The sequence below is a fragment of the Mixophyes fleayi genome, chromosome 3, assembly GCF_038048845.1.
Source record: "Mixophyes fleayi isolate aMixFle1 chromosome 3, aMixFle1.hap1, whole genome shotgun sequence".
In the NCBI taxonomy this organism is placed as follows: Eukaryota; Metazoa; Chordata; class Amphibia; order Anura; family Limnodynastidae; genus Mixophyes; species Mixophyes fleayi.
Genome location: NC_134404.1, coordinates 223474749 through 223501887, shown reverse-complemented (window position 1 = coordinate 223501887; position 27139 = coordinate 223474749). Strand labels below are relative to the sequence as shown.

Below are 27139 nucleotides of genomic sequence, written 5' to 3'. Positions count from 1 at the left end.
TGCAGACTAATCTGTCTCAATTTTCCAATTGGTACTTTTGTCAGGTGCAGTGAGCATGTGAAGTTAGCAGATATGAGGGTCAAAGATCTGTCTGTATGAACCCAAAACTTTTTTATAGTGACCTTCAATAGGCTTAAATATGGGGAGTCTATGCATAGGGGAAAAAAACTACCCCATGGTCAAACCCTGGTCTCAAAAATCATAGATTTCAATGATTTGAAAACTGTTAATATATTTTGATTAGTTATTAGGAATTATTTTCACAAGCCAAGACAATTTGAAAATATTTAGTTCAGGCAGGCAAAAGTTTTGACATTATTTTTCCCATCCTTGTGCAGCATGTGGCACAGTGGTTAGCATTGCTGCCTCACAGTGCTAGGGTAACGAGTTCAATTCTAGCTAGGGACCTGTCTTTGTGGTTTTTGTAGGCTCTCCCTGTGTTTGTGTGGGTCTCCACTGTGTACTCCATTTTCCTCCCTCCCACCCACCCCACTCTAAGGTTAATTTCCTTCTGGCAAAATAACTTGTAGTCTGTGTGTCCATGTGGTAGGTAATATAGATTATAAGATCTACAGGGTCTGGAACTGGTGTGAATGATTAAATATTATCTGTAAAGTGCTGCGGAATATGTAGTGCAATGTATATAAAATTGTTAATAATCGTTAGTTGACACTGAAAAGGACAATCTATTGTGGGCACAACAAAGATATGCAAAAGTTACTTCAATGATCCCTGAAAGATGTTGGTAGCTTAATTAAAGTCTCATTTGAAAAGGGAAGGTGAAGTTCATGGCTCCCTTGATAAACGCTTTAAAACAGGCTGCATTCTGTACTTATGTACAGAGCCCAAATTTCATAATTTTGCGCTTTGTGTGGTCTAAACTTATAATAACTCTTCTAACTACATTGTTTACCCATGTTAATTTTATGTAGTTTTATTTTAAGGATAGCCCTGGCTTTCCATCTGAAAACCAGGGCTAAGTAAAGCTGCAGAGGAGGTATGGCGCTTCCTACTGTATTGTGACTACACCCCCTTGAGGTTTGCCATTTTAGAATGGCAAACAAGCAGAACTCCCACTGCAGCTTTACATAGCCCTGCTTTTTTGTGTAGAATTTGTTCAACTGGAAAAACACACCACATATTTAGCTACTGTGTATGGGGATACCATGTGTGCTTTATTTGCTGGTTGGTCACATAACATTGGATGTTGGTTCTTAGGGACAATTGTTCCATATCTAATTTTCCGTATCTATCCCGTCATTGCATAAACACTGATTTGTCAGAAGATAATAAACACCCCCAAAATGGCTCCATATGGAAAATAGACTTCATCTAGCAATTTCTACATTAAGAAATGCATTTGGAATTAGGTATTGTAAATAAAATGTGCATTTTCTTCAGAAATACTTTACTTCAGGACCATTTACAAACATACCTCAACACATATTCCACTACTTTTCCCACAATTCTATGGTGGTTGCACAGGGCCCAGGAACAATGGATTGCATTTTGATTAACATAGCTAATTTTTTGTCTCCATGTGGAGGTGTAACATCATTAGAAAGCTGAACAAAATGACTCCATATAGGAAACTAAACAACCACTGCTTTGAGTGGCTAGATGGTTTACAACTTTGGAGCTTCAAACTCCCCCCGAGATACTTATCTATCTGGCTAGTTTCAAAAGACGCTTTGTTAATTGCACAGGTAACCTAGGTCAGTCAGCAAAGCATACTTTGAGAGATTACATAAAATATTCACATGGTCATACATGAATTCAAAAGAAAATAACAATCAGTCTCTAGATACACTAAAATTCGTTACAAATATTATATCTCTTTAGATTTGCATTTTTCTGACATGACACACACACACCTAGAGAAAACACACCCCGTAATGTATTCAGCTATTTCTCCTGTGTACAGGACAACCACATATGTATGCTTTGATTGCCATCTGGACATATTGTGGAGCTCAGGACCCATGAAGTATAATTGTAAACTGACCGTGTAGTCCTGTAGTTCACTCATTTCCACAATTTACTTGTATATTTTTCACAAGCAGTAAGAAACCATAAATAGTTGCCCCTGAATATGGCTGTTATGCTTTACCAACAACATGGCCACAAATGTGAACATTATTATATATATTTAAGTAAGGGAAAAATTCAGTTTGCCGACAGGTGTCTCCAGATCATCCGTCGAGACATATATTGCTGATGATATGACAGGAATCTCCTATCATTTTATCTATCACCCATAGAGGTGCTCAGAGAAAAGAGTGGAGACTCCTACCGTAATGGCAGTGACTCCCCCCCTAAATATTTGTTATAAAAGTCGTCACTGTGTTTTTGTCAAGAAATATACAGTATTTATGGTAAAAGGAAAATACTTCAAAAGTGAAGCTGCCAGGTTGCTCCCAGTACACCATCATTTCATAGTAAGCCAATATTGTGTTCATTTTGAGTAAATGATGCCTGACAGTATGCTTTAATGACTATATACAGAAGAAATGGTTCTCACCTAATGGACTAGTACCAGTCGGCTGCAGCTGTGGACTGGGTGCTCCTGTAAGCCTGAGTTTAGAGTGAGGTGACAACAATGAAGGGGCTGGTAGTAAGACATTAGATCCACTCTGAAATAGTAGAAAGAAAAAGTAAAAAGTTAGAAGATAATTATTTTCTGAAGAAATGGAATTTATTGGTTTATTTGTAGTATAATGTCTATAATGAACTCTGAGCAGTCACTAAAGGTAGCAATAAATCTATACGATCAACTGAACAGGTGCACTGGTGTAATACTTCATTTTATTGAGCAAAGTCTATTGAAATGAGATAGAGGGGTGGAAAGGGCACATATGTAGGGGTGTTTCTTTGATGCAGGCTACACAGCTGTGTTCATTCCAGAGAACACTTGAATGGTGCACCAACTCTGAGCTGGGAGAGATCAGTGGGTAAATCTTTAACCTCCTTTTCTAACAAATCGCAGAATATTGGCGATTTGCTAGAATTGGAGGCTAACGGAAAATATGTCCCAGTTTTCCTTCTTTTGAATCCAAACCTTCTGTCTTTACATGATGTCCATTTTTATGTCTTGTTGTAAAGATCAATGGATAAACTCTAATGACTAAGAAATGTCTGTTTGTTATTAATTCAATATAACAGCATACACTGTGCATATTTTTTACATACTGGCATTAGATGGGCTTAATGGAAATATATCTTGACCTTCACTTTGCATAGTAAAAAAAACTAAGGTGTGTCCCCACAAATTATTTATCTCTCCTAAAGAAAAGTGAATGGGTCATATTGATACAAAGATGCTCCTCTCCCATTCGCCAACCACAACAGCAAGGTACTTTAAGACCAGTAAAAATGTGGCATGACTAATAATAATAATGAAGCACCAGTTCATAGTAAATGAATAGGTCGTAGTTTCATAAATATTGGTTCAGTCCACAAAAATGGCTGCCTCCACTTTGTGTAGGTAACAGGTGCTCTTTAAACAGCTTTTATTTATGTGATACTGAAAGTCAATAACTGACAACAGATGCTTAGACCTCAATGTTAATTTAAATATTTTACACACATGATCTACTGTAAACACACACTGTTGTATAATTATTTTACTTAATGCTAAAGACAACAATATAGTACTATTTGAAATATTAAGGATGGTCTTATTAATGTTATTGAAAACAGTAAAAAAGGGGCACCTGCTAACTCTATGTTCATTTACATTTCACTACAGTTTTTGCATACATGCTGCTATAGAAAATGCAAACTTTTCACAATAAAAACAGAATGGAAATACATACTAATCTAAATAAAAGAATACAAGGCTTACTTTCATATCAAAATTATCATTCAAAACATGTCTTTTTAAAATATATTTTACATGACCAGACACAGAAGAGAACAAAAAATACGACATACGGGACTTATGAAAATAAAATAACAAGAAAGCTAGATAACTGTAAATAAAAGTTTAAAAATATAAAAACATTTTATAAACGTGTTGCAGATCTGTTCCCATTTTTGGTATTACAATGTAATAGTAATACCATATATTGTTAATAATTTTGTAATAAACATGATAATAAAACTATGTACATATAAAAATAAAAAATATATAGCTCATATACCATTTCCTTTTAAAAAATTACATTTCTTTTAAGAGATATGTCCTATAATAATTAAACACCTGTGACACATCCAGCCTGTTATGGTGACAAACAAAAGTGTCACAGCACACTAGTTAGGAACCTCTCTTCTAAATAATATAGGGGTTTTCTAAATAGCAGTGCAAAATAAAGTTTTACCTACTCCAAGGAAAGACTGCAAAAAAAGTAAAACTGTATACTCTAGTCTATGCTATAGTCTCATAAATTATGCTTATTTATACGGTATCAATATTCATAAGGAAAAACGTATGAACCATAGAGAACTGTAGCATAACAGAACTTAACGCCAAATGGTGTTCCTATATTAAAGCAAATGCTATTTTTTTGCCTGTCTTTTGTATGGTAAACAAAATCAAGGGTACATACAATATGGTTTTATACAAGTAGAGGACAAAAAAAAAATAGAAAACACCAATAGGCCATGTAGACAATTCAGATTGTATAAACTGTGTTATAGATTCTACAATTGTCTACAATTGTGCATGATGGATGTAGCACCATTCTTCCACAAGAAAGTGGTAGGGAAAACGCTGTCTGAGGTGTCATGCCAGGAAATCCCACAAGTGTTCCATTGGGTTCAGATCTAGTGACTGAGTGATATTGATGGGCAGCACCGTGGCTCAGTGGTTAGCACTTCTACCTCACAGCACTGGGGTCATGAGTTCAATTCCCGACCATGGCCTCATCTGTGTGTAGTTTGTATGTTCTCCCTGTGTTTGCGTGTGTTTCTTCCAGGTGCTCTGGTTTCCTCCCACACTCCAAAAACATACTGGTAGGTTAATTGGCTGCATTCAAAATTGACCCTAGTGTCTCTCTCTCTGTCTGTGTATGTTAGAGAATTTAGACTGTAAGCTCCAATGGGGCAGGGACTGATGTGAATGAGTTCTCTGTACAGCGCTGCGGAATCAGTGGCGCTATATAAATAAATGGTGATGATGATGATATGGATAACAATGGCGTGATTCTTATCAAACCATTGTGTAACCATACATGCTCTGTGGATGGAGGTAATATTGTCCGGATACACAATACTCTTGTCAGGAAAATTGCTACAAAATAGTGTGAAGGTGATCACTCAGTGCAATTAAGTAGTGATTAGCACTGACCTTGCCTTTGTAATGTATTTAGGACAGTTAACTTCATGCCAAGTAAAGACCTTCACTGTTGGAATTAAGAACTTGGGGCTGTAATGTTCTATAAGTTAGTAAAACAAATGTACTTGTCTGTTAAAGATGATTCCTCTGACCATGTCCCCTTCCTCCACTGCTCTGTATGCCCACTGCCTGTGCTCTTTGCACTGACCTCGTAAAAAGTGCACTGTCAGGTGTGAGCAGTTCCACTGCAACCAGACTAACCTGTGAGTTGAGGTTCTGGTTGTTCTGTTTTTGACGAAACTGCCTGTTCGTGCTACAGGTTGAAATGTGTAGTCAATTATCAGCCACTGATATCAAAAAGCTGGAGTATGCGTTTCCACCCACAATTGCCCTATTCTGATTTTTTTTTTTATCAGAGTTTCATGTAGACATCACTTTAGACACCATTGTACATGACACATTAGCAAGTCCAGCTGTTTTGGTCTTTGAAGCTCATACCAATAATCTCTTGTTGACCTCTTTAAAAATCACTTAATAAATAAGATATATTTTTATAGAAGACCCTGATGGGATGTTTTCTGCTTAATTAACGCATGAGCTCATGTGCAAGTCTTGCTATTTATATGCTTGGCAATACTCTTTTTTTTTTTTCTTTCTTTAAAAAACCTGTGCACGAAAAGAGTTATTTAAAATTCATTTGATGTGACAAGGTCTAGAGAGCTATGTCGGTTTATGATTCTGACAAAAAGCACATTCATATAAAGAAACTTGCATTGATATCTTTGAGAAGAGTTCATCTGAATTTCTATTGCTTTTAATATTTATTTACATAAAAACCTGTACAAAAAAAAAAAACACTTAACTAATTCTGACACTTTCCATCCACTTCTTTGCCTCTAATATATTTTCTTGTAACTGACAGGTTATCTTTCACATCATTTAGCAGATGAGGACAAAATATGTTTATCTTATTTGTTTAGGCAAATACCTCTTCCTTTCCACGTTTCCCCTTACTTCTCTTTTCATGCCCCCCCCTCCACTTTGTTATTACTTATACTTAATCATATTATATTGTTTTTATTCTATCCATGCAGTAACATATTTTTATGAGCATAATGGGCATGGCTATTTAAGATAACCATGTCCATTCAATATAAAAATATAAATAAATATATAATATGACCATGGGCTAAAAAGTAGAAATGCTAAAATTAGTCTCTTAGTAGTTTCTAACAAGATCTGCAGCCACTGACAGGTCAAGACGAACCCTGTTTCTCTGCAAGGCCAGGCCTGCTTTATTACTGCCATCGTGACTGTCTTTCTTTATTAAAAGGAAAAAATACATATTTAACACAATATGTAGCGGTGAATAAGAGAGAGGAAAAAAAATACTATGAAGAAACACATTTTAAGAAATATAGGTCGTGGACAAGATTGCTTAACACCTTTACAACAACAAGTAGTGGTGTTGGTTAAGACAGTCAGTACATTATTCTCATTTTTTTCACAATATATTTCTTCTTGCTTCATGACAAAACCACAGTCCTGTCAAAATTATTGTTTACTACAGCCTTTGCTAGACAGAGATAAAGATTCATGGGGAAAGCAATTTTATGTAACAGAAACACAATTAGCTTTAGAAATACATCCAAGTTTATGGAAGCTGCTTTGCCTTTTGGCAAGTCAATGCAAATTATGCAAATAAAAATCGTGCAGTGGTTCCTAATTTTCATGCAAAATTGGTTAATTAAACTCCTTCGAAAAATAATAGACTTAAGACTTGACAAGAAATTCCTCTTTGTTTCACGAGTGCTTAGCTGCATGACCTGTATGACTACCACGGGTCATTTGCATATAAGCTTGCAAGTCAAATCAGATCCAAGTTCTACAGTTTTAGAGCCCAAATGAACATTTTTCATCAGCACTTTCAAAGGTACATTTAAAAACAAAAAACAGACTGCCCGCTATTGCAACATGCTCTATTGTCAAGACCTAACATATGGACAGGAGGGGAAAGGTACTAAAGTAGAGCATGAGCTATATCAGTTTTTCATTTTGTGGCAGGGTACAGCTCTAGAAATAGGTATTCTTCACCTCTAGCACCTACAGTTTATTATGATCACCTCACTCCATCTATCTCCAAACTTTCATTAGGCACTGTCCGGTTCCGGTAGGCAATCAAACAGTGGCCTATTCCCTTAAATCGCACAACTATCCTTATATTATCTATACGCAGTAGCAGATTACAATACCATATAACGTTTCTGACCTTTTTAAAATGTTGTTTAAAATTCACAACTACGTATAAGGTCAGGTCTCACAATTTTGCACTTATTGGGGGGAATTCAATTGGCAGCGTTACGGGTAAAAGTAACGCGGCCTGCACATTATTACGGTAATAATGTGCTTAATTACCGATATTATGGTAGTTTCAACGCCGGCATTTTGCTCGCAGTTCCCTGAGCTGCGAGCAGAAAACCGGGTTAAAACTACCATGATAACGGTAATAGTTTTAACGCCGCGCTAATTCGGAGGGAATTGAATTCCCCCCCATTGTGTACGGTACAAGAAATGGAATTGTACATTTTTTTTTATTGAAAAATAATAGATTTAACACTTGACAAGATTATTTGCAATGCTTAGCCCTGTACATGCTGGTGGCAGAATTTCAAGGTGGTAAAAGTCACAATGGTGGTGAAAATTCAACAATTTCATTTATAAAAAGGTCTCATCAAGATTTTTTAATTTTTATAATAGTTACCCTCTCCTTTTACCTCTGGAACACGTCTCCAAAGAGTCATTCTATATGACCTCTATTGGGAACAATGTACTATATGTAAAAAAATATCTCAAAGCTGGTGTGGTGTGGCTTCTTTCTGGATCTATGCAGAACAAAATATTAACTGAACAGCAAAGCCACATGGGTGCAATAACTGCGGGTGATGACCTGCATTCTCCAGGAAACAACTAAGAGGAACACTGATGTCACACTTTTATCTCTTAGCATTTTGAACTAATGCTTTACTTCAAAATCTGTAGTTTTGAGCCAAGCTTATGACATGTGATGAGACAGTGGTGTCAGGACATTGAAACTAGAGACATACCTTCTCATCCAAATGTTATTTTTAACATTGCTTGCACTGTGTTATGGTAACCATGTAGGTATGTATTTTATGTTCATTGTACAATTCTTAAATGTTGTATTATGTAAGCATACCTTGTGTTCGTATAGTGTTAATTGGGTAATATTCCTCTTGGCCTTGCATATAAATACAGTCATGGCCAAAAGTTTTGAGAATGACACAAGTTTTTGACAAAGTTTGATGCTTCAGTGTTTTTAGAGCTTCTTGTCAGGTGTTGCTATGGTATACTGAAGTAAAATTACAAGAATTTCATAAGTGTCAAAGGCTTTTATTGACAATTACATTACAAAGTTTATGCAAAAAGTCAATATTTGAAGTGCTGACCCTTCTTTTTTAAGATCTCTGCAAGTCGCCCTGGCATGCTATCAATCAGTTTCTGGCCCACATACAGACTGATGGCCGCACACTCTTTCCTAATCAATGCTTGAACTTAGACAGAATTTGTGGGTTTTTGTTTGTCCACAAGTTCTCAATGGGATTAAGGTCTGGGGAGTTTCCTGACCATGTACCCAAAATGTTGATGTTTTCATCGCCGAGCCATTTAGTTAGCACTTTTGCCTTATGGCAAGGTGCTCCATCATGCTAGAAAAGGCATTGTTTGTCACCAAACTGTTCTTGGATGGTTGGGAGAAGATGCTTTTGTGGTACCATTCTTTATTCATGGCTGTGTTCTTAGGCAAAATTGTGAGTGATCCCACTCTCTTGGCTGAGAAGCAGCCCCACACATGAATGCTGTGATGCTTTACTGCTGGCATGACACAAGACTGATGGTAGCACTCATCTTTGCTTCTCTGGACAAGCGTTTTTCCAGATGCCCCAAACAATCTAAAAGAGGATTCATCAGAGAAAATGACTTTACCCCAGTCCTCAGCAGTCCAATCCATGTACCTTTTGCAGAATATCAGTCTGTCCCTGATGTTTTTCCTGGAGAGAAGTGGCTTCATTACTGGCCTTCTTGACACCAGGCCATCCTCCAAAAGTTTTTGCCTCACTGTGCGTGCAGATGCACTCACAACTGCCTGCTGCCATTCCTGAGCAAGCTCTGCACTGGTGGTGCCCCGATCCAGCAGCTGAATCAGTGGTCCTGGCACTTGCTGGACCTTCTTTGGTGCCCTGAAGCCTTCTTCACAACTACTGAACCTCTCTCCTTGAAGTTCTTGATGATCCGATAAATGGTTGATTTAGGCGCAATCCTACTAGCAGCAATATCCTTGCCTGTGAAGCCCTTTTTGTGCAAAGCAATGATGACTGCACGTATTTCCTTGCAGATAACAATGGTTAACAGAGGAAGAACAAGGATTTCAAGCACCACCCTCCTTTTAATGCTCCCAGTCTGTTATTCTTGCTCAATCAGCATGACAGAGTGATCTCCAGCCTTGTCCCGGTAAACACTCTCACCTGTGTTAATGAAAGAATCACTTACCTGATTTCGGCTGGTCCTTTTGTGGCAGTGCTGAAATACACTGGATATGTTTTTGGGATAAAGTTCATTGTCATGGCAAAGAGGGACTTAAAAATTGCAATTTATCTGATCACTCTTCATGACATTCCGGAGTATATGCATATTGCCATCATAAAAACTGAGGCAGGAGACTTTGTGAGAAATAATAGTTTGTGTCATTCTCAAAACCTTTGGCCATGACTGTACACAGAAAGCAGTCATCCAATTGAGTGAAATACTGCGTTTTTAGACATGCTGGAGCCACAAACCTACATATGAGTGTGAATGTGTCACACACCTGGCGGTTGGGCTCCGGCACTCTTACCTGCTCCTTGATGTGCTCCTCTTCAGCGCTGAGCACCACGAATCCCCGATGGCGGATTTTGTTTTAAAACCTCTCTCTCCCTGTCGTGGGCTGTCTCCCCCTACAGGATATTTAAGGCATCTGATCCTGCAGCCAGGTGCCTGTTCTTTTATGTCAGTCTTCTGGCTTCTACTCAGACGTAGCTCCCTGTTCTCTGCTGCAGTACCTTTTGTTCAATCAGTCCACAGACTATCATCTCCTCTGCAGATGATCACCTCTCGTGCATGGTTAGCTACACCTGTGACCTTCCCCGGATGCTGTTTCCAATCTTCACCACGGTTCTAGTAGCATCGGCAATCCTTTCATTCTCCTTAACGGGTTTCGCCTAGCACTCTCCCAGAGGGCCGCGACCTGCGGGGCAGAGGCCGCAAAGTCCTTGCGGGGGTCCCAGTCGAAGATCATCTACCTCGTTAGACTCTGCGCCTTTGGGTTGAGTAGCATCAAACTAGACAGGCCCAGGAGTCCAAATCTCAGCTCTTTGTTGTGACAGCTTGCATTTGAGCTGAGGACATGGGAAGGTCCACGGAGGGCCGATGCTAACATGTCTAACGCCCACCCTGCAAAAAATGAATTTGTGTCCTCCTCTTATGTAAACTATTTGTTCATTCAATAATGAGTTTCTTCTTTTAACACAAATCTTATAATAAACTTTAATAAAGAGGGTAATACAAATAAATATATTAAACAGCAAATGTTTAGTTCAATATGAATAACATAAATGAATGTATTTTTTGCAATACCATTTTACATTTTTGGCAAATTAGTTTGGTAAGTAGTACAGAAGAGAAAAAATGCTCCTCCCTTCATCACACTGTGTCCTCCTTCAATGCACTGTTGCTCCATGCTAGTAGAGATGTGAAGAACGTGGTTCGGCAGCTGGGCTGCGCATCATAAAGAATGCGTAGTGAGCAAAGTGTTTTTCATTAAACACCAGTACACAGGTTTCAGGATGCAATTCGGTAGGATAAGGCAATAGTAGCAAGAGAACTCAATAACAGATGCAGATAATGGCAATAATATAGTTCAAGAGTCAGTACTGAGAGACGGGAAGACAAATTTGATACTGAGGCCGGAGAGGCAGATGAAATCATGGTTATCAGGACACCTGGATAACTCAAAAGGTAAGAGGCGCCGGAGGAGTCACGGGCGCCGGAGGAGTCACGGGCGTCGCACTCAGGAGACACAGGGCGCCGGAGGAGACACGGGGCGCCGGGGGAGTCACGGGCGTCGGCACTCAGGAGACACGGGGCGCCGGGGGAGTCACGGGCGTCGGCACTCAGGAGACACGGGGCGCCGGGGGAGTCACGGGCGTCGGCACTCAGGAGACACGGGGCGCCGGGGGAGTCACGGGCGTCGGCACTCAGGAGACACGGGGCGCCGGGGGAGTCACGGGCGTCGGCACTCAGGAGACACGGGGCGCGGGGGAGTCACGGGCGTCGGCACTCAGGAGACACGGGGCGCCGGGGGAGTCACGGGCGTCGGCACTCAGGAGACACGGGGCGCCGGGGGAGTCACGGGCGTCGGCACTCAGGAGACACGGGGCGCCGGGGGAGTCACGGGCGTCGGCACTCAGGAGACACGGGGCGCCGGGGGAGTCACGGGCGTCGGCACTCAGGAGACACGGGGCGCCGGGGGAGTCACGGGCGTCGGCACTCAGGAGACACGGGGCGCCGGGGGAGTCACGGGCGTCGGCACTCAGGAGACACGGGGCGCCGGGGGAGTCACGGGCGTCGGCACTCAGGAGACACGGGGCGCCGGAGGAGTCACGGGTGTCGGGTCTCAGGAGACACGGGGCGCTGGAGGAGTCACGGGTGTCGGGACTCAGTAGACACAAGGCGCCGGAGGAGTCTTATGTGCTGGAATAGCTGGGTAGCTGCTTCAGACTGTGGAAGTTGGGAAAGCAATACACTGTATACACAGTCACACAGAAGCATCAAACGAACCAGGGATCCGAACCAGACAGTCCACCACGATACTAAGGAGAACAAGGTGCAGAGTCACAATCAAGCCGAGTTAGGGGTCACAGGAACAGGTGCCAAAATGGAGGGACGAGCAGAGGTCAGTAGCAGGAGATCAATCATGATAACATACAGGAAAAGCAGCACAGGTAATGACAACAGATGAACCGACAAAGGCTGCTAGAACAGGCAGGTTTATATAGGCCATCAACAGGTGCTAATAAGCTTTGCTCTGGCAGGTAGGAGCGCAGTCCAAGTACCGCAGTAGCCCCTATGGAGCTGCAGGAGGGAGATCATGACAACCATCCTTTCAAAGAAGAACTCCACTGACAAATAAGACTAGATAGTAATATCATCCAATTTGACACAATGGCAGAGATTCTGGATATCAGACAATTCTGTTGTTGCCTGATTTTTCAATTTAAGTGGTCTTGTGGCCTCAGTGCTCTCTTGAGTCAAGTGTACTGATTGGATGGCTGTGGCAGTGTCGTGAGAACTGACCATTATCAAAATTCTGGATAGGATGGAAAGGGGGCTGAGGAACAACTGTAAATATCTCCCAAAAGACCATTGTGTTATGGAGAGGGTTGTTACTGCCTAATTGTACTGGAGTTATTTTAAAATATTGCAATAATGTCTGCTATGTATTCTGTTCAAGTAAAGTAGGTAAAAGTAGATAATTAGGGAAGTCATTATAGATTGTCATACGAATAGCATGTTAAACTACTCCATTATGATAGAGCAATATCATTGTATGCGGTACTGGAAAATATGTTAATGCCTTTCTCCAAAATGCACAAATTCCTGCACATGAATTTTGCTTTCCAAAAACAATATCTGTTCTGCTCTCTATATCTGTTAAGATGGCAACACTTAGTTTTTAAACTAAAATTTGCTTTGGTACTACTTCCATGTATGAGCCAAAACAACCCGTTATCCCAATTATTATTTACCAGGCTTGATGTAAAACTTGGTAAGCAAAGGACTGCAATCTGCAGGAATTACACAGCTTGGGTCCCTTGTGGTCCTGTAACCAGACTGCCAACTATGCAATTTGGACACCACGTTTAAATACTTTATCTCCATGGGCCGGATTCATTGAGGAACTTAGGCAAGAAATTGAGTAAGATTTCTTACTTAAGTTTTCTGGACAATACCATGTTGCAATGCAAGGGGTGCTAATTAGGTTATTATTTTGTACATAAGTACAAAAATACTGTGTTTTTTTCATGTAACACACAAGTAATTTAGAGCTTATTTATACACTGAAATTGAAAGTTGATCTAGGAAAAAAAAGCCAGTATTTTCCTTATGTGCACAATATTAAACTAATATGCATCCCTTGCATTGTAACATGGTTTTGTCCAGGAGAAAACTTAAGTAAAAAAAAAAATATGAGTACTTTCCTTAATGATCAGGCTCTGTGTGCACTCACTGGTCCTCATTTGTGAAGCGCACTCTATATGAACACTGTAAATGGCTTTGGTTTTACACTGGTACACCTAAATGGTCTGCCCAGTGCAGTGCAGGGTGCACTCCATACTTCCTGGTCTTCACAGATTTCTCCGCAAATTAGAAGTGCATCTAACTTTGCAAGAAAGCAAAATAATGTAAAGAAGCACACAGCAAAAGTATAAATGTCACAGTAAAGACCAACCAGTCACCAGTTTAGGACCTTTCACTGTAACCTTTTCTACTCGGTTTAACCTCATTTATGACTTGGTGAAGAGAGTGAATGAATATTGTGTCTCTGTCTTGAAATTAGCTTCTCTGCCGAAGTGCAAGTGGAAAGTGTAAAATGTGTCTCATTAAAATTATAGGAAAACCCTGATCTCCACAAGCTCAGAGCTGGGACAAAAAATAAGTGTTTGCAAGTGAAAATAGCCGAGCACTTTTCTGCAAAGTAAGGAACTTACTGAAAACTGTGTCCTCTCCACCCCTGTATTTTATTTTAATAATCTTGTTCTGCAAAATGAAGGCTCGTTTGTGTACTGCTCTGCAAAACTTACACAAGCAATGGTCCTCCTCCTCCCATTAGCTGTTGGTAATTTCCGACCCTCTGTAGATGCCTCTATCCTGCTCCACAAAACAATGCACTTTTATAAAAACATTGGGGCAAGTCAAGGTATTTCTATGTAGATTATAAGCTTGGAAGCAGGGCTCTCTTACAACTGTCTATCTGTTAATACCCAGTCTTGTTTTATTACCGTTTGTCCCCAATTATAAAGCGCTATGGGGTATGTTGGCGCTATATAAATAAATGTTAATTATAATAGTAATGACACAGCAGAAGAATTTGCGCTGCAGCTCACTTACTGACATCCTACGTGTGCTCTGTTTTTAAAAAACAAAAGTAAAAGCACATATCAGCCATAAATCAATAACGGTAATATAAAGATTTATTTTTATAAAACGAAGTGAGGAAAGCAAACACAATCATATAACTCGGGAAAAAAGAGAGTGAAAGCTAGTTTAAGTTCCCACTTCAAAACTGTAACTGTTGCAATACACTTGGCTTATTTATACTGCTCTTTTTGGGGAAGTTTAAGTTGCTCTGTAAATAGACACAATAGTATTTATCTATTTTTAAATGTTATAAAATATGAAGGAGCTCATTTAGAGGTGGACGCACCTCATTTCCTAGGGCGAGAAATATAAAGAAATAAATGGCATCAATATATTATTTTTCTGTCTACGAGGCTTTATGCAGGTTGATAATTATAGCGCTAACATTTTATGACAAACTCTGCATCAGCCCCTAAGTGTAGGAGAATCACAACTGAACAATTTGAACAACTGAGACCAACCAGAAACAATCTTCACTTGCTACAGTCTCACACTGCACTTTTTATCTCGCTACTCTGAACAAAGTAACCTGGTAATCTTATCTCTGTATTTCCTTAGTTTGTTTGCCTTCGATGAATTGGGTGGAGACTTGCTCTACATACTGAGCTGGTATCTGGTCGCCCTCAGACGGTGTCTGCCCATTGACTAGTGAGGGGGGGTGGCACTGTCTGAGTACCCGAACGCAACAAGGGAGGGAGACCCTTGTCATGTATGCCGGTTACTTGTTCTGCTGTAAGAGGGGATGGGGAATCCAAAGAGGACAGCTCCACAGGGTGTGCGCACTACTTGTGAATCCTTTGGTCCTGGTTACTCCAGAAGGTTATCTCACTCGCAGGTGGTTTCCCACATCCTCATCCTCCAACCTCTGCCTGAAAACAGAATACAGTCCCCTCAACTAAGCAGTCCCTACTCTCACTGCAACAACACTCTACTAGTCGCTTGCCACCAACCCTGACAACTATCCTGCAAGTGCAATTCCAAATAAAAGGTACACCACACAGCAGTAATATAACAATGGGACACCATAGACAGAGGTGGGGTACAGTACACAGTCACGAAGCACCATAAAACGGTATCCACTTCCTCGACTGCACAGTAAGTAGTACAGAGTGTACCCGGTGGTTTGGTGCACGCGGTTGTTATACAACCACATCACTTCTTACACAAAGTCCAGCCACCGGTGCTGTTGGTCTGTTTCCAAGGTCTGCAACATCTGTAGCAGCATCCATTTAAACTTCTAGCATGGTCCATTCCCTTGGGGATGGTACAGGGTAGTCAGAGACTGTTTTATGCCATAAATCCAGCATAGCTCCTTTATCAAACTCCCTTGGCAGCAGACGTCTTGATCGGAATGCATCCACTCCAGACACCCGTATCGCCCGATGAACTGCTCTGTGATGGCTTTGGCAGCAGACTCCGCAGTCCGATCACGTGTGGGCACTAACACAGTGAACTTTGTGAAGTGACTAATCATCACCAGGGCGTATTGATGGCCCAAGACGGACTCACCATCAATACATGATCTATCACCAGGATCTCCAGTGGTCAGCCAGACAGAATGGTCTGCACTGGCGCTCGTTATTCCAGGGGCTTCACTAGGCCACATGGTCAACACTGTCTATATACATGTCCTGCAATAAGAGGCATGTGCCTCTCTCTAACCTCCTCATACGTCTTACTTGCACCCGGATGAGCTCCTTGCATGTGGGTATCAACAGTCAGTTCAACAGTGTCAACAGTTTTGCTACATCCTCCGTGACTACGATTTGTCACACCGGACGGTACTCCTACTCTAAATAAGCTCACTGATTCAGCACTCCCTCTTGCACTTCAAACCAGTCAACAGTAGTCTCTTGTAGGCTATTTTCAAATCATACAATGTTAACAAATTGTTTTTCTTACTATATTTCCACATCATTAACCTTAGACCAATAACATCCTTCACCATCCCTGCATATCACTTCTTAATCCATATTGTTACCTCACTAGTTCATTCGCCTCTAATTAACACTATCAAATATTTATTCCTTAACGGTAACATCCTCAATCTGTTGTCACAATATAAAAAGCTCACACACCTTATATCTTATCTCTCCTTCTGCTTAGCTGGTGATATATCACAAACCCATGGTTCCCTACATTTCTCATACACACCATTCTGAGTGAGAACCCTATAGAATTCCAGCAAACCTCAAACACATGACCTGTCTCCCATCACTTTTAAAATCCTTTAAATGTGCACTATTGAATGCATGCTCTAAATGGAACAAACTAACCTCCATCCATGACCTGTTCCTCTCAAACAACCTCAACTTTTTGGCAACAACAGAAACATGGTTCACACAATAGGACACTGCCTCATCACCTTTCATATGGTGGTCTCCACTTTACCCTGATCATCAGGTCTAGAAGCACACAAGGAGATTGGGTTGGACTACCTGGATTATCCCAACAATTTCATGAACATTTATCTGCCAGGTTCCTTAATTTCTTATCTTTTGACATCACCACCATCACCTTGGGTGATTTCAACATCTCCACTCATTATCCACATTCTCCTTGTGCCTCTCTCTAACCTCCTCTCTTTAACGACTGACTCTTCTACTCATCGGGGTGGCCAATGCCTTGATCTTGTTTTCTCTCGACTATGTTCCGTTTCTTTAACATGCCTTTCCCCCTCACCATCAATTCCCCAGACCTAGCGTCTTACTTCAATGACAAGATTGATAAGAATTAACATGAAATGATATCCACTTCCTCAACCAACAACCTTCTCAATTCCTTCCCTGAAACATTCTCTTCACTTGATCCCACAAAAAAAATGAAAAATGAAAATGAAGTCAATTAGTGAATTTACTCAATTAGTCTCATGTGCTCAATCTAGCCTTAACAAAAAAAAAAAAAAAATGTAATCTCTCTCTCTCCCCTCCCCACTTGTATCTTCTCATCATTATGCAAGCAAGTAGTGATTACTCCAAATGTGAAAAAAAATAATTCTGGCCCAAACTTTCTCTCAGATTATCATCTCAACTCTCAGCTTTCTTTAAACTCAAAGCTTCTCGAGAGGCTTGCCTACTTTAGCCACACATTTTCTTTCCTCACACAACCTAAAGTATACTCTTCAGTTAGCCTTTCGTTCCCAACACTCCAAAGAGAATGCACTGACTAAGGTGGTCAATAGTTTTATCACTGCTAAATCTAAAGGACATTACTCACTTACATTACTGGATCTCTCTGCTACATTTGACATTGTTGATCACTCTTTTCTCATACAAATGTTTCATTCCCTAGGTCTTCAGGACACTGTCCTAGTTTGGCTCTCAACCTACTTATCAAATCATTCTTTCAACAGTCATTTCTTTGGGCCCACCTCCTGTTTGCTTCCTGTCAGTTGGAGTACCACAAGGCAGTGCTAGGTCCTCTGCTATTCTCTATCTATACCACTTCTCTTGGAAAACTAATAAGTTCCTTTGGATATCGGTAACAACTATATCTTGATAATATCTAAATGTATCTATCCTCTGCAGATCTCACACAATCTGTGTTAGCCCGCATTACTCAATGTTCTTCTGTCATTTCATCTTGCTGTCCTCTTGCCACATCAAGCTCAGTCTTTGAAAAAAACAAGCTAATAATATTTCCACCAGCCATCAGAAGCTACCTACCTGAACCTCTATTAATGTTGACAACACAATAAACCCTACAACTCATTGTATCTTGAATCAAAACTGTCCTTCTCTATCCAAATCCTGTTACACACATCTAAGGAACATTTTCATAATACGCACGTATCTCACACAAATACACTGCAAAAACTTTAACGCATAATCTCCAGCATTGACTATTGAAATTTTCTTCCCCTAACCAGACTTTCACCCCTACTATCCATTTTGAATGCAGCGGCCAGACTAATTATCCATTACTGCTGTTCTGCTTTGTCAGTCCCTACATCGGTTGACTATTTCATTGAATCCAATATAAAATACTTCTGCTTATGTATAAGGCCATACAAAAAAACTGCTCCTACATACTATTCACTTGTTTCAAAATATAGCCCAACTCGACCACTCTGCGTCTCATATCCACACTCATTACCTGTTGCCGTTCGCAGTTACAAGACTTTTTATGGGCTGCACCCACCCTCCTTTGCACAAGAATTTCCTCTAGCCACCAAATATTCAAGCAGTCCCTGAAAACTCACCTCTTCAGGCAAACTTCTCAAATTCCCGACCCACCCTTTTAACCTCCCTAGGGTATTCTACCTGATTAACGGCCTTCTACAGAGTTCTCTTTCTATGGTCAAACAACCATCTGACCCCAGTGACTGGATCATATAGTCCCACCAAGCACTTTTTAATTTTGCAATCTGTCTAGACAGATATATGCAATATGTGACATTTAACCTCATGTATCAAACTTCTATTGACCTATAAACTGGAAGCTTAAGAGCAGGGTCCTCTTACCACTTGGTGTGTTAATACCCAGTCTCGTTTTATTATTGAGTTTGTTCCTAGTTGTAAAGTGCTATAGAATATATTGGCATTAAGTAAATAAATGTTAATATACAGTGCACCCCCTACTGTAAAATAAAAAGGATTCTAGAAGTCACCTGTATAAATACACTCAACTTAATGCCTTGAATCTTCTTGGGTCTAATTTTATTGTAATTTAGGGAGTTATTCCAAATAATTTTAACACATATTCTCAATAGCCTATATTGAAAACAGAAAAAGGGTGTTGAAAGTGCATGCATTTTATGTTTCGAGTATGTCAACATGTGACACTTGCGACAATGCAACATCTGTACGGCATGAACAAGAGATCTAAGCAGAAGCCACTCTGAGGCAATAGGAATAACTGATACATGCAGCAAGTTGAGGGCTACTGTCCTGTTGATATGAAGCATTTTAAATTCCCACATAAGATTTTTCACTCTACTCCCTAGTGCGAGAGTAGATTTAGGACAGAGGTAAGTAAATGCTCTGTAATTTTGCAAGTGTATTTGACAGATGACAGTTTGTTTCTATGTGTTGTAAGACGTTGCAGTAACAGATTATCCGTATGTTATTAGTCAAACTTTCAACACATTCACTATTACTTTCCTGTTGTAGTTGTTCACTGCAAAATAAACTCATTATAGTTTCTTTTTCTCTCTCTATCAAGAATTAATTAACAAATTGCAAATGTTGGTTTTGTTCCCATATGATTTTATCAATGCTTCCACTGGAATATTTTCAGATTAATAAACGAACATTTCTATACAAGCAGCACAGTGGCACGGTGTTTAGCATTGCTGCTTCACAGTGCTGGGGTCATGGGTTCGATTCCAACCAGGACTCTATCTGTGTGGAGTTTATATGTTCTTCCCATGCATGCACGGGTTTCCTCAGAGTGCAACGGTTTCCTCCCACAATCCAAATACATACTGGTAGGTTAATTGGCTTCTCATTAAATTGATCCTAGTGGTAAAAAAATATAGATTATAGGCTCCACTGAGGTAGGGACTGATGTGAATGATTAAATATGCTCTGTAAACCACTTTGTAATATGTAGACGGTGTATAGATAACTTATTATAATTATTAATAACATCTGTAATATTATTTTTTTCTTACAAATCATTACAAGGCATTACAGTGTGGGACATTAAATAATTAAATTTTCTAAAACTTCATGATTGCAAATCACATGTGAGAGTTGATACTCTATTCAACTTTATCTGTACTGCACTATACTTTAGTGTGTATAATGGTCAATTACTGACATTACCAATTTGCATTTATGTGTCATTATAATTTAATAGTTTGAACCATATTTAATATAATTATGCATGAAAGCAGAATAACATCATCCACTTTTTTCTTTAATTCATATTCCACAAATCATTATTATTTTTTCAGTTTCATGTAAATAAAAAAAGGATTTATATACTTACGATAAATATGTTTCTCTGATTCCTTCTGGGGGACACTGCTCACCAGGGGGGTTGTGTGAGGGGGAGGAGGAGTTGACACTTAACTAGTTAATTCAGTGAGCTGTCGACAGACCCCCCGCCTCCGAATCCCCTGTACATCCAGTCTAATTATAAAGCCCCAAAGAAGACAGGCCAATCAACCAAGAACATACAGAAGAAGAGCAGAAGGGATGAAACGCAGTGTCCCCCAGAAAGAATCAGAGAAACAGATTTATTGTAAGTATATAAATCCTTTTTTCTCTTTCATCCATCTGGGGGACACTGCTCACCATGGGGACTTTCTAAAGCATCCCCCTTGAAGGGAGGGACCGCTCTGATAGCCCGGCACGTAAAGCACTACGGCCAAAACTGGCGTCTGCCGATGCAAAGACATTGAATTGGTAAAACTTTGTAAACATATGGACCAGGTTGCTGTTCTGCCTAACTGATCCGCTGAGTCCCCATTTCTCGCAGCCCAAGGCGCCCCTACAGTTAGCACTGATATAAGCCTGCTTAATAGTCAAATTAAGCCACCTAGCAATAGATTGCTTAGAGGCTGGACATACACGTCTTGAAAAGTCAAACAAAACAAATAAGGAATCTGTACAGCGAATCTTTGAAGTCCTGTTAACGTAGATTAGGATAGCTCTGACCACATCCAAAAATTTCATCGTTCCCGTTCCAGGGCCTTGAGGGTCTCCTGTGAACACCGGAACTACTATTTCCTGGTTTACATGAAACCCAGAAACTACCTTTGGCATAAACAATGGAATCGCTCTAAGGACCGCTCTGTTATCATGAAACACCAGATAAGGTTCTCGACAAGACAGTGCCCCCAGCTCGGAAACTCTCCGGGCTAAGGCAATAACAAGAAGGAAAACCACTTTCCATGACAAGAACCATAACTCTACCGACTTTAACGGTTCAAATGGAGGCTTCTGAAGCATATTAAGGACCAAATTAAGATCCCAAGGAGCTGTAGGCGGAACATATGGAGGTTGGACCCCCTGCAGGAAAGTCCTAACATCCGGTATTTCTGCCAGACGTCTGTGAAAAAACAGAGAGCCGAAACTTGTACTTTTAAAGATCCTAGGCGAAGACCTTCATCCAGGCCATCCTGGAGAAGAGCAAGAAACCTAGCAAGACGGAACGACTCTGACTTGCAGGTCCAATTCTCGCACCATTTAATGTATGTAAGCCAGATACAGTAGTATATACGAGCCGAGACTGGCTTTCTAGCCTTAATAAGGGTATCCACTACTCGTGAGGAAAACCCTCTGGATTTCCAAAGATTGGCTTCAACAGCCATGCCGTTAAATTTAGCCGCCGCAAGTCCTGATGTAGGAATGGTCCTTGAAGTAGAAGGTCCTCGCGAAGAGGTAACTGTAGACCTGGACCTACAGCCATTAACAGAATCTCCGGATACCAGACCCTCCTTGGCCAGGCTGGAGCCACCAGAATGACAGGTAGCCCTGCTTAACTCTCAGAAGAACCTGGGGAATCATGGAAATGGGAGGAAAGAGGTAACCTAATTTGAAGTCCCATGGCATTATCAAGACATCTACTGCCACTGCCAAGGGATCCCGTGTCCTTGAGCAAAACTGTAGGACCTTTCTGTTGTGGCGAGACACCATCAGATCTTGATCCGGAAGTCCCCATCTGACCAGGGTCTGAAAGACCTCCAGATGAAGAGCCCATTCCCCCGGCAGAACATAGTGTCGGCTTAGGTAGTCTGTTTGCCAGTTGTGAATGCCTGTAATAAAGACTGCTGAAATGGCGGGAACATGGTTTTCGGCCCATGCGAAAATCTGATTCATCATCTCCATCGCTGCTGCACTCCTGGTGCCTCCCTGTTTGTTTACGTACAACACAGCTGTAGCATTGTCAGACTGAAGATGGACTGATAATCCCTTAAGGATGAGCTGCGCTCCCTGCAGAGCCTTTATCATGTCCTTTAGTTCTAAAATATTTATGGGAAGAGAAGTCTCTTGACTGGACCAGAGCCCTTGAAGTCTCAGATAAAGAGCCACAGCTCCCCACCCCCGAAGGCTTGCATCTAAGATCCAAGGCCAAGGGGCAAAGGATCTGCCGACTAACAAGTTGTTCTGGACTATCCACCATCTGAGAGACTGCTTCGCTTCCTGTGACAATACAATCAGCTGGCACTGTAATTTGTGATGGGATCCTGATCCCTTCCTGAGGAGGTCCCACTGAAAACACAGAGAGTGGATTCGACCATAAGGGAGAGTCTCGAAGGCCGACACCATCTTCATTAGTAAGCACATGCACAGGAAGACCTATGGTTTCTGGCAGGACAGAACTCGGGTTGTCGAGTCCCGCAGGGACCGAATCTTGTCCTCTGGAAGAAACACTTTCTGCCTGTTGGTATCCATTATCAGTCCCAAAAAAGTAATTCTCTGACAAGGAATTAACTGGGACTCGGAGCGGTTTATGAGCCAACCATGCCTTTCCACAATACTGATGGTAAGATGAAGGTGCTCATCGAGCAAAAGACCCGAAGCGGCCTTGATTGGTAAGTCGTCCAGATAGGGCACTAATTGCACCCTTCTGGATTGAAGATAAGTCACCATTACCGCCATAATTTTGTAAACACCCGAGGTGATGTTGCAAGGTCGAATGGAAGATCCCTGATGTGGAGGTAGGAGTCTTTGATATTTATTGACACCATGAACTGACCTGCCTTCAGTCCGTTGATGACCGATCTCAGGGATTTCATTCTAAATGTGACCACCTGCAGGTGAAGATTCAACTGCTTTAAATTTAATACTGGGTGGAAGGAGCCATCCGGATTTTGGACCAAAAAGAGGTTGTAGTAGAACCAGTCTCCTCTGGTCTTCCGGGACTCTCATGATAACTCCCTGCGAAAGAAGAGAAACAACGCAATGAAGCATTGCTTGTCTTTTCTGTGGATGGCGGGGCAAGCTGGTTGCAAAGAACCACCGAGGGGCTGGGCCCACCAAGTCTATTATGTAACCTCTTGTCATGATCACGCAAATCCAACTGTCCTCCGAGGCCTCTGCCCACTGATCCCTGAACAGTAGCAGACGTCCCACCACTCCCGCCGCCGCCAATAAAGGAGGGTGAACGTCATGCTGCTGGTTTATCCAGAAGTTTGGAAGAGGGGCGGCTTGAGGAGGAGGAGGAAGACCTACTCAGAGTGAGAGTCTCCTGGCACCAGACGATCTTGACCTAAATGTCTGACCCCTGCCAGACGTGCCTCTTCGAAAGGGCTGTCTAAATGAACCAAACCTAGGCGTCCTAAGCTTTGGAGCTCTGACTTGCAAAAAGGTACTCTTGCCTCCCGTAGCTTGCAAAATCATGGAATCTAATTCCGGCCCGAATAACACTCCACTGGAATAAGGGAGGGACTCTAAAGACTTTTTTGACTCGAAGTCCGAATCCCAGGACCTCAGCCACAAGGCTCTCCTAGCCGCCACAGCTGCTGCCGAAATAGAGGAGGAAATGGAAGCTGAATTTTTAAGCAGCCTCATAAACGTACCCTGAAGTCTTCTTAAGGTGCAGTGAAAGCGGAAGCAATTCAGAATCTTGCAAAGCTGTAGCTAACTGGCCAGCCCCCGCTTCAATAGCCCTGGTGACCTATCCTGAGGAAAATGCGGGCCTGAAAGTAGTACCTGCTGCTGTGTAGATGGACTTTAAAAAAGCCTCTAACTTACAGTCAGTCGGGTCTTGTAAGGAAGCTGTTCCTGGAACAGGAAGCGTAGTGTGGCGAGCTAAGCGCGGCACTGGTGTATCTACCTTTGGGACCTGTTCCCAACGGATTACATCTTTCTCTTGAAGAGGGTATAAAGACAAGTATCTTCTTGGGATAGTAAACCTTCAGTCAGGTTGTTTCCAAGATGCCTCTGCGATCTATTTTAACTCCACAGGAGGGGGGAAACGGATCGCTCGTCTTGTAGCCTTTTTAAAAAGACTACAATCTGTAGATCTAATCTCCTCTATATCTAGGAAACCCAGTGCCTGACACACTGCTAGCACCAGGTCATCAATCCCCTGATATCTGGGAGACTCGCCTGTGTCTGCCTGTGCGGAATCAGAATCTTCTAAAAGCTGACCTTCCTCTTCTGAGGATCTTTCAGAGTCAGAGAGGGACAGAAGGGGGTTAACAGATCTCTTGTTTTTAGGTAAATGTGTGGGGTTTTCTAAAAATCGGTTCAACAGATCTAGACCCCTGACCAAGCCGGTTCACCCATAAGGGGGGCTTGAGATGGCAATGCAGAGAGTTGTCCCTCCATTCCTGAAGCAACTGACTCGGAAGTCCCAGAAGTTACCCCTGAGTTAAGAGGGACTACTGTTCCAGAGGTTGAAGGGAGTACCGCTGCAACCGCTGGAATTTCTGCGGGCTTAGAAAGCAGTTGTACCAGTATACTAACCCCCTGCGTCAGGGCAGCTGCCCACTCTGGTGTTTCTGCCATAGCTAGGGCGTTATTCTGTGGCTGCGGCATGGAAGCCCCACCAAAGCCAGCACAGAGCGCCCCTGGGTCCTTGTGTTCACTAGGCAATTTAGTGTTACACTTAGAATAAGTATAATATTTTGCCCAAGGTGCTTTAACCTTATCAGACATTTTAAGGCAATACAGTGCAGCCAAAAAGAAAACAGGCAAACACACAAGTGATAAGCAGACGATACTAACTGATCTATGACAAGGTCAAAAGATAGTATCCCTGTATGACTGTTATATGTGAGAGCAAAAGTATCTATACATGTAATATACTATGCCCCAAACTATGTGTATGCATATCACAGAGTTCGAATACATCTTAAAATAGGGAGTATATAGATAATAGTTTGGGTACTTAGCCTTCCTGGACTAAGCAACAGAAGAGGGAGAAATCTGTCAGCAGCTCTGCTTGGCTCAGAAGCTGATTCTTCTCCTATCCCGTGCATATTTTGGCGCCAGACGAGTTAATTGTGTAGTGCATAGGCTGTTCCCGCTGCCTCTTGTAGCACATGCAGTGTTTTACCAAGTTCCCCCCTCCTTTTCTGAGGAGAGGGCTTGGTATGTTCCATAATGATAGCCGGAGGCTGTTGAGATTACCGGCACTCTCTGCCTTTGTGGCAGCGCCGGTTAATCTAAACACTCTCAGTGTCACAGCGACTTGTATAAGCCGCCTGTCACACTGTATAGGAGCCCTGTAAAAATAAAAAACTTTCCCTGCCCGCGAGAGCCGTCCGGCTCTCCTGACAGCTGCTCCTTTCAACAAGTGTGCTCTGTATGGAATGGAGCACACTCGCACCTAAGAAATTAAAGAACAGAGAAAATAAAATAAAAACCTAAACCCCAATGAAAAAAATTCACTGGCCACTGAAAAAATAAGCCCAACTCTTTTGGGCACCTAACATAAACTGGATGTACAAGGGAGTTGCAGGGGGAGGGGTCTATCGTCAGCTCACTGAATTAACTAGTTAAGTGCCAACTCCTTCTCCCCCTCACACAACCCCCATGGTGAGCAGTGTCCCCCAGATGGATGAAAGAGAAAAACTCATTTTTTTTTAAGCACATCTGCTTGTCAGGGGGAGAACACAGACAACTTTTTAAAATCTCTTGATTCATTCATTGTAACAAACCTTTGCGGTCAACCATTATAACTCATTTTATACAATTTCTATTTTCTGCACAGGTAACCCTTAGGATTGCACTACACAAACAAATTAATGCTGCATTATTCCAACTAGTGTTTCCAAGAGCTGAATCACTGGCATTGGGGGTCACTCAATTACTGTCACATGAAAGCAATATAGTTCTGAACAAACTGCATTTATCAGTTTCAGAGCAGAATCACAAACAGTTTGATACAAGAAGAACATTTTACCCTTCACAGCGATTCAACTCTTATGACTGCTGTGCAGCACAGTGTTCCAGCCCTGTTGTGAACCCTTAGAGATGCACAATACGTTCAGAAGTACATTCAAGTTCTGTACTATTTTTGCTCCATTCAGATTTGAATCAGGCCCTAAGTTTAAAAATGAGTAATTGCAGTTGCTGATTTGTAACATACATGACAAGCAGATTAAAGTAGCTATACAAGTTTCCAAAATAATTAACATGTTATTTTGTAGACATCTGATTTCACTAAGGGTAAATTGACCTACCACCTGGCATTGGATATGCGTTTTTTGACGCTTATAAAAAAAGCATCTCAAACACATCCGCTTTCAATATGCATGGAGATTGAAGAAGTAGAGTTTGAAAATATGGTACTAAAATGCATAAAATAACGCAAGTAGTAGTGTTGCATGTGTTAAAATGCATTTAAAATACATAAATGAAAATGTCAGTGGGCATGTACCCTAATAATGAGTAATGGGTATACAAAAATAGAACAAACAGATATGTCCATATAAACACATAAAGTAACATGTATACATAGTATTTGACCTTTCAGGTAAAACAAGATAACCAACCACCATGTAGTTCCCTTTTTATAGCAATTTCTCATTTCTGCTAGCTGCCCCTATTACCTTTGTTTACACAGCACATCCCTCCTGATTATGACTGTTTGTGGATTTCTATAGAAATGGCTGCGCTTGGCAGATTTCCCAACATCACACCCACACTGAGAATGCACCTGTGCAAAGACTGCCGACTGAGAACACCTGTCACAGAGACTGCCTGAGAT

At 41.3% G+C, this 27139-nt stretch overlaps 1 protein-coding gene across 3 annotated transcripts in view; it reads right to left on the bottom strand.

Moving 5' to 3' along the window:
- AHI1 (Abelson helper integration site 1) overlaps window positions 1–27139 on the bottom strand; it is a 209725-nt gene that overhangs the window by 122303 nt on the left and 60283 nt on the right. For all 3 annotated transcript variants that reach the window (XM_075203181.1, XM_075203183.1, XM_075203182.1), the window contains one exon: window positions 2522–2633. In XM_075203181.1, coding sequence (XP_075059282.1) covers window positions 2522–2633 — 112 coding nt within the window. The remainder of the gene's footprint in view (window positions 1–2521; window positions 2634–27139) is intronic.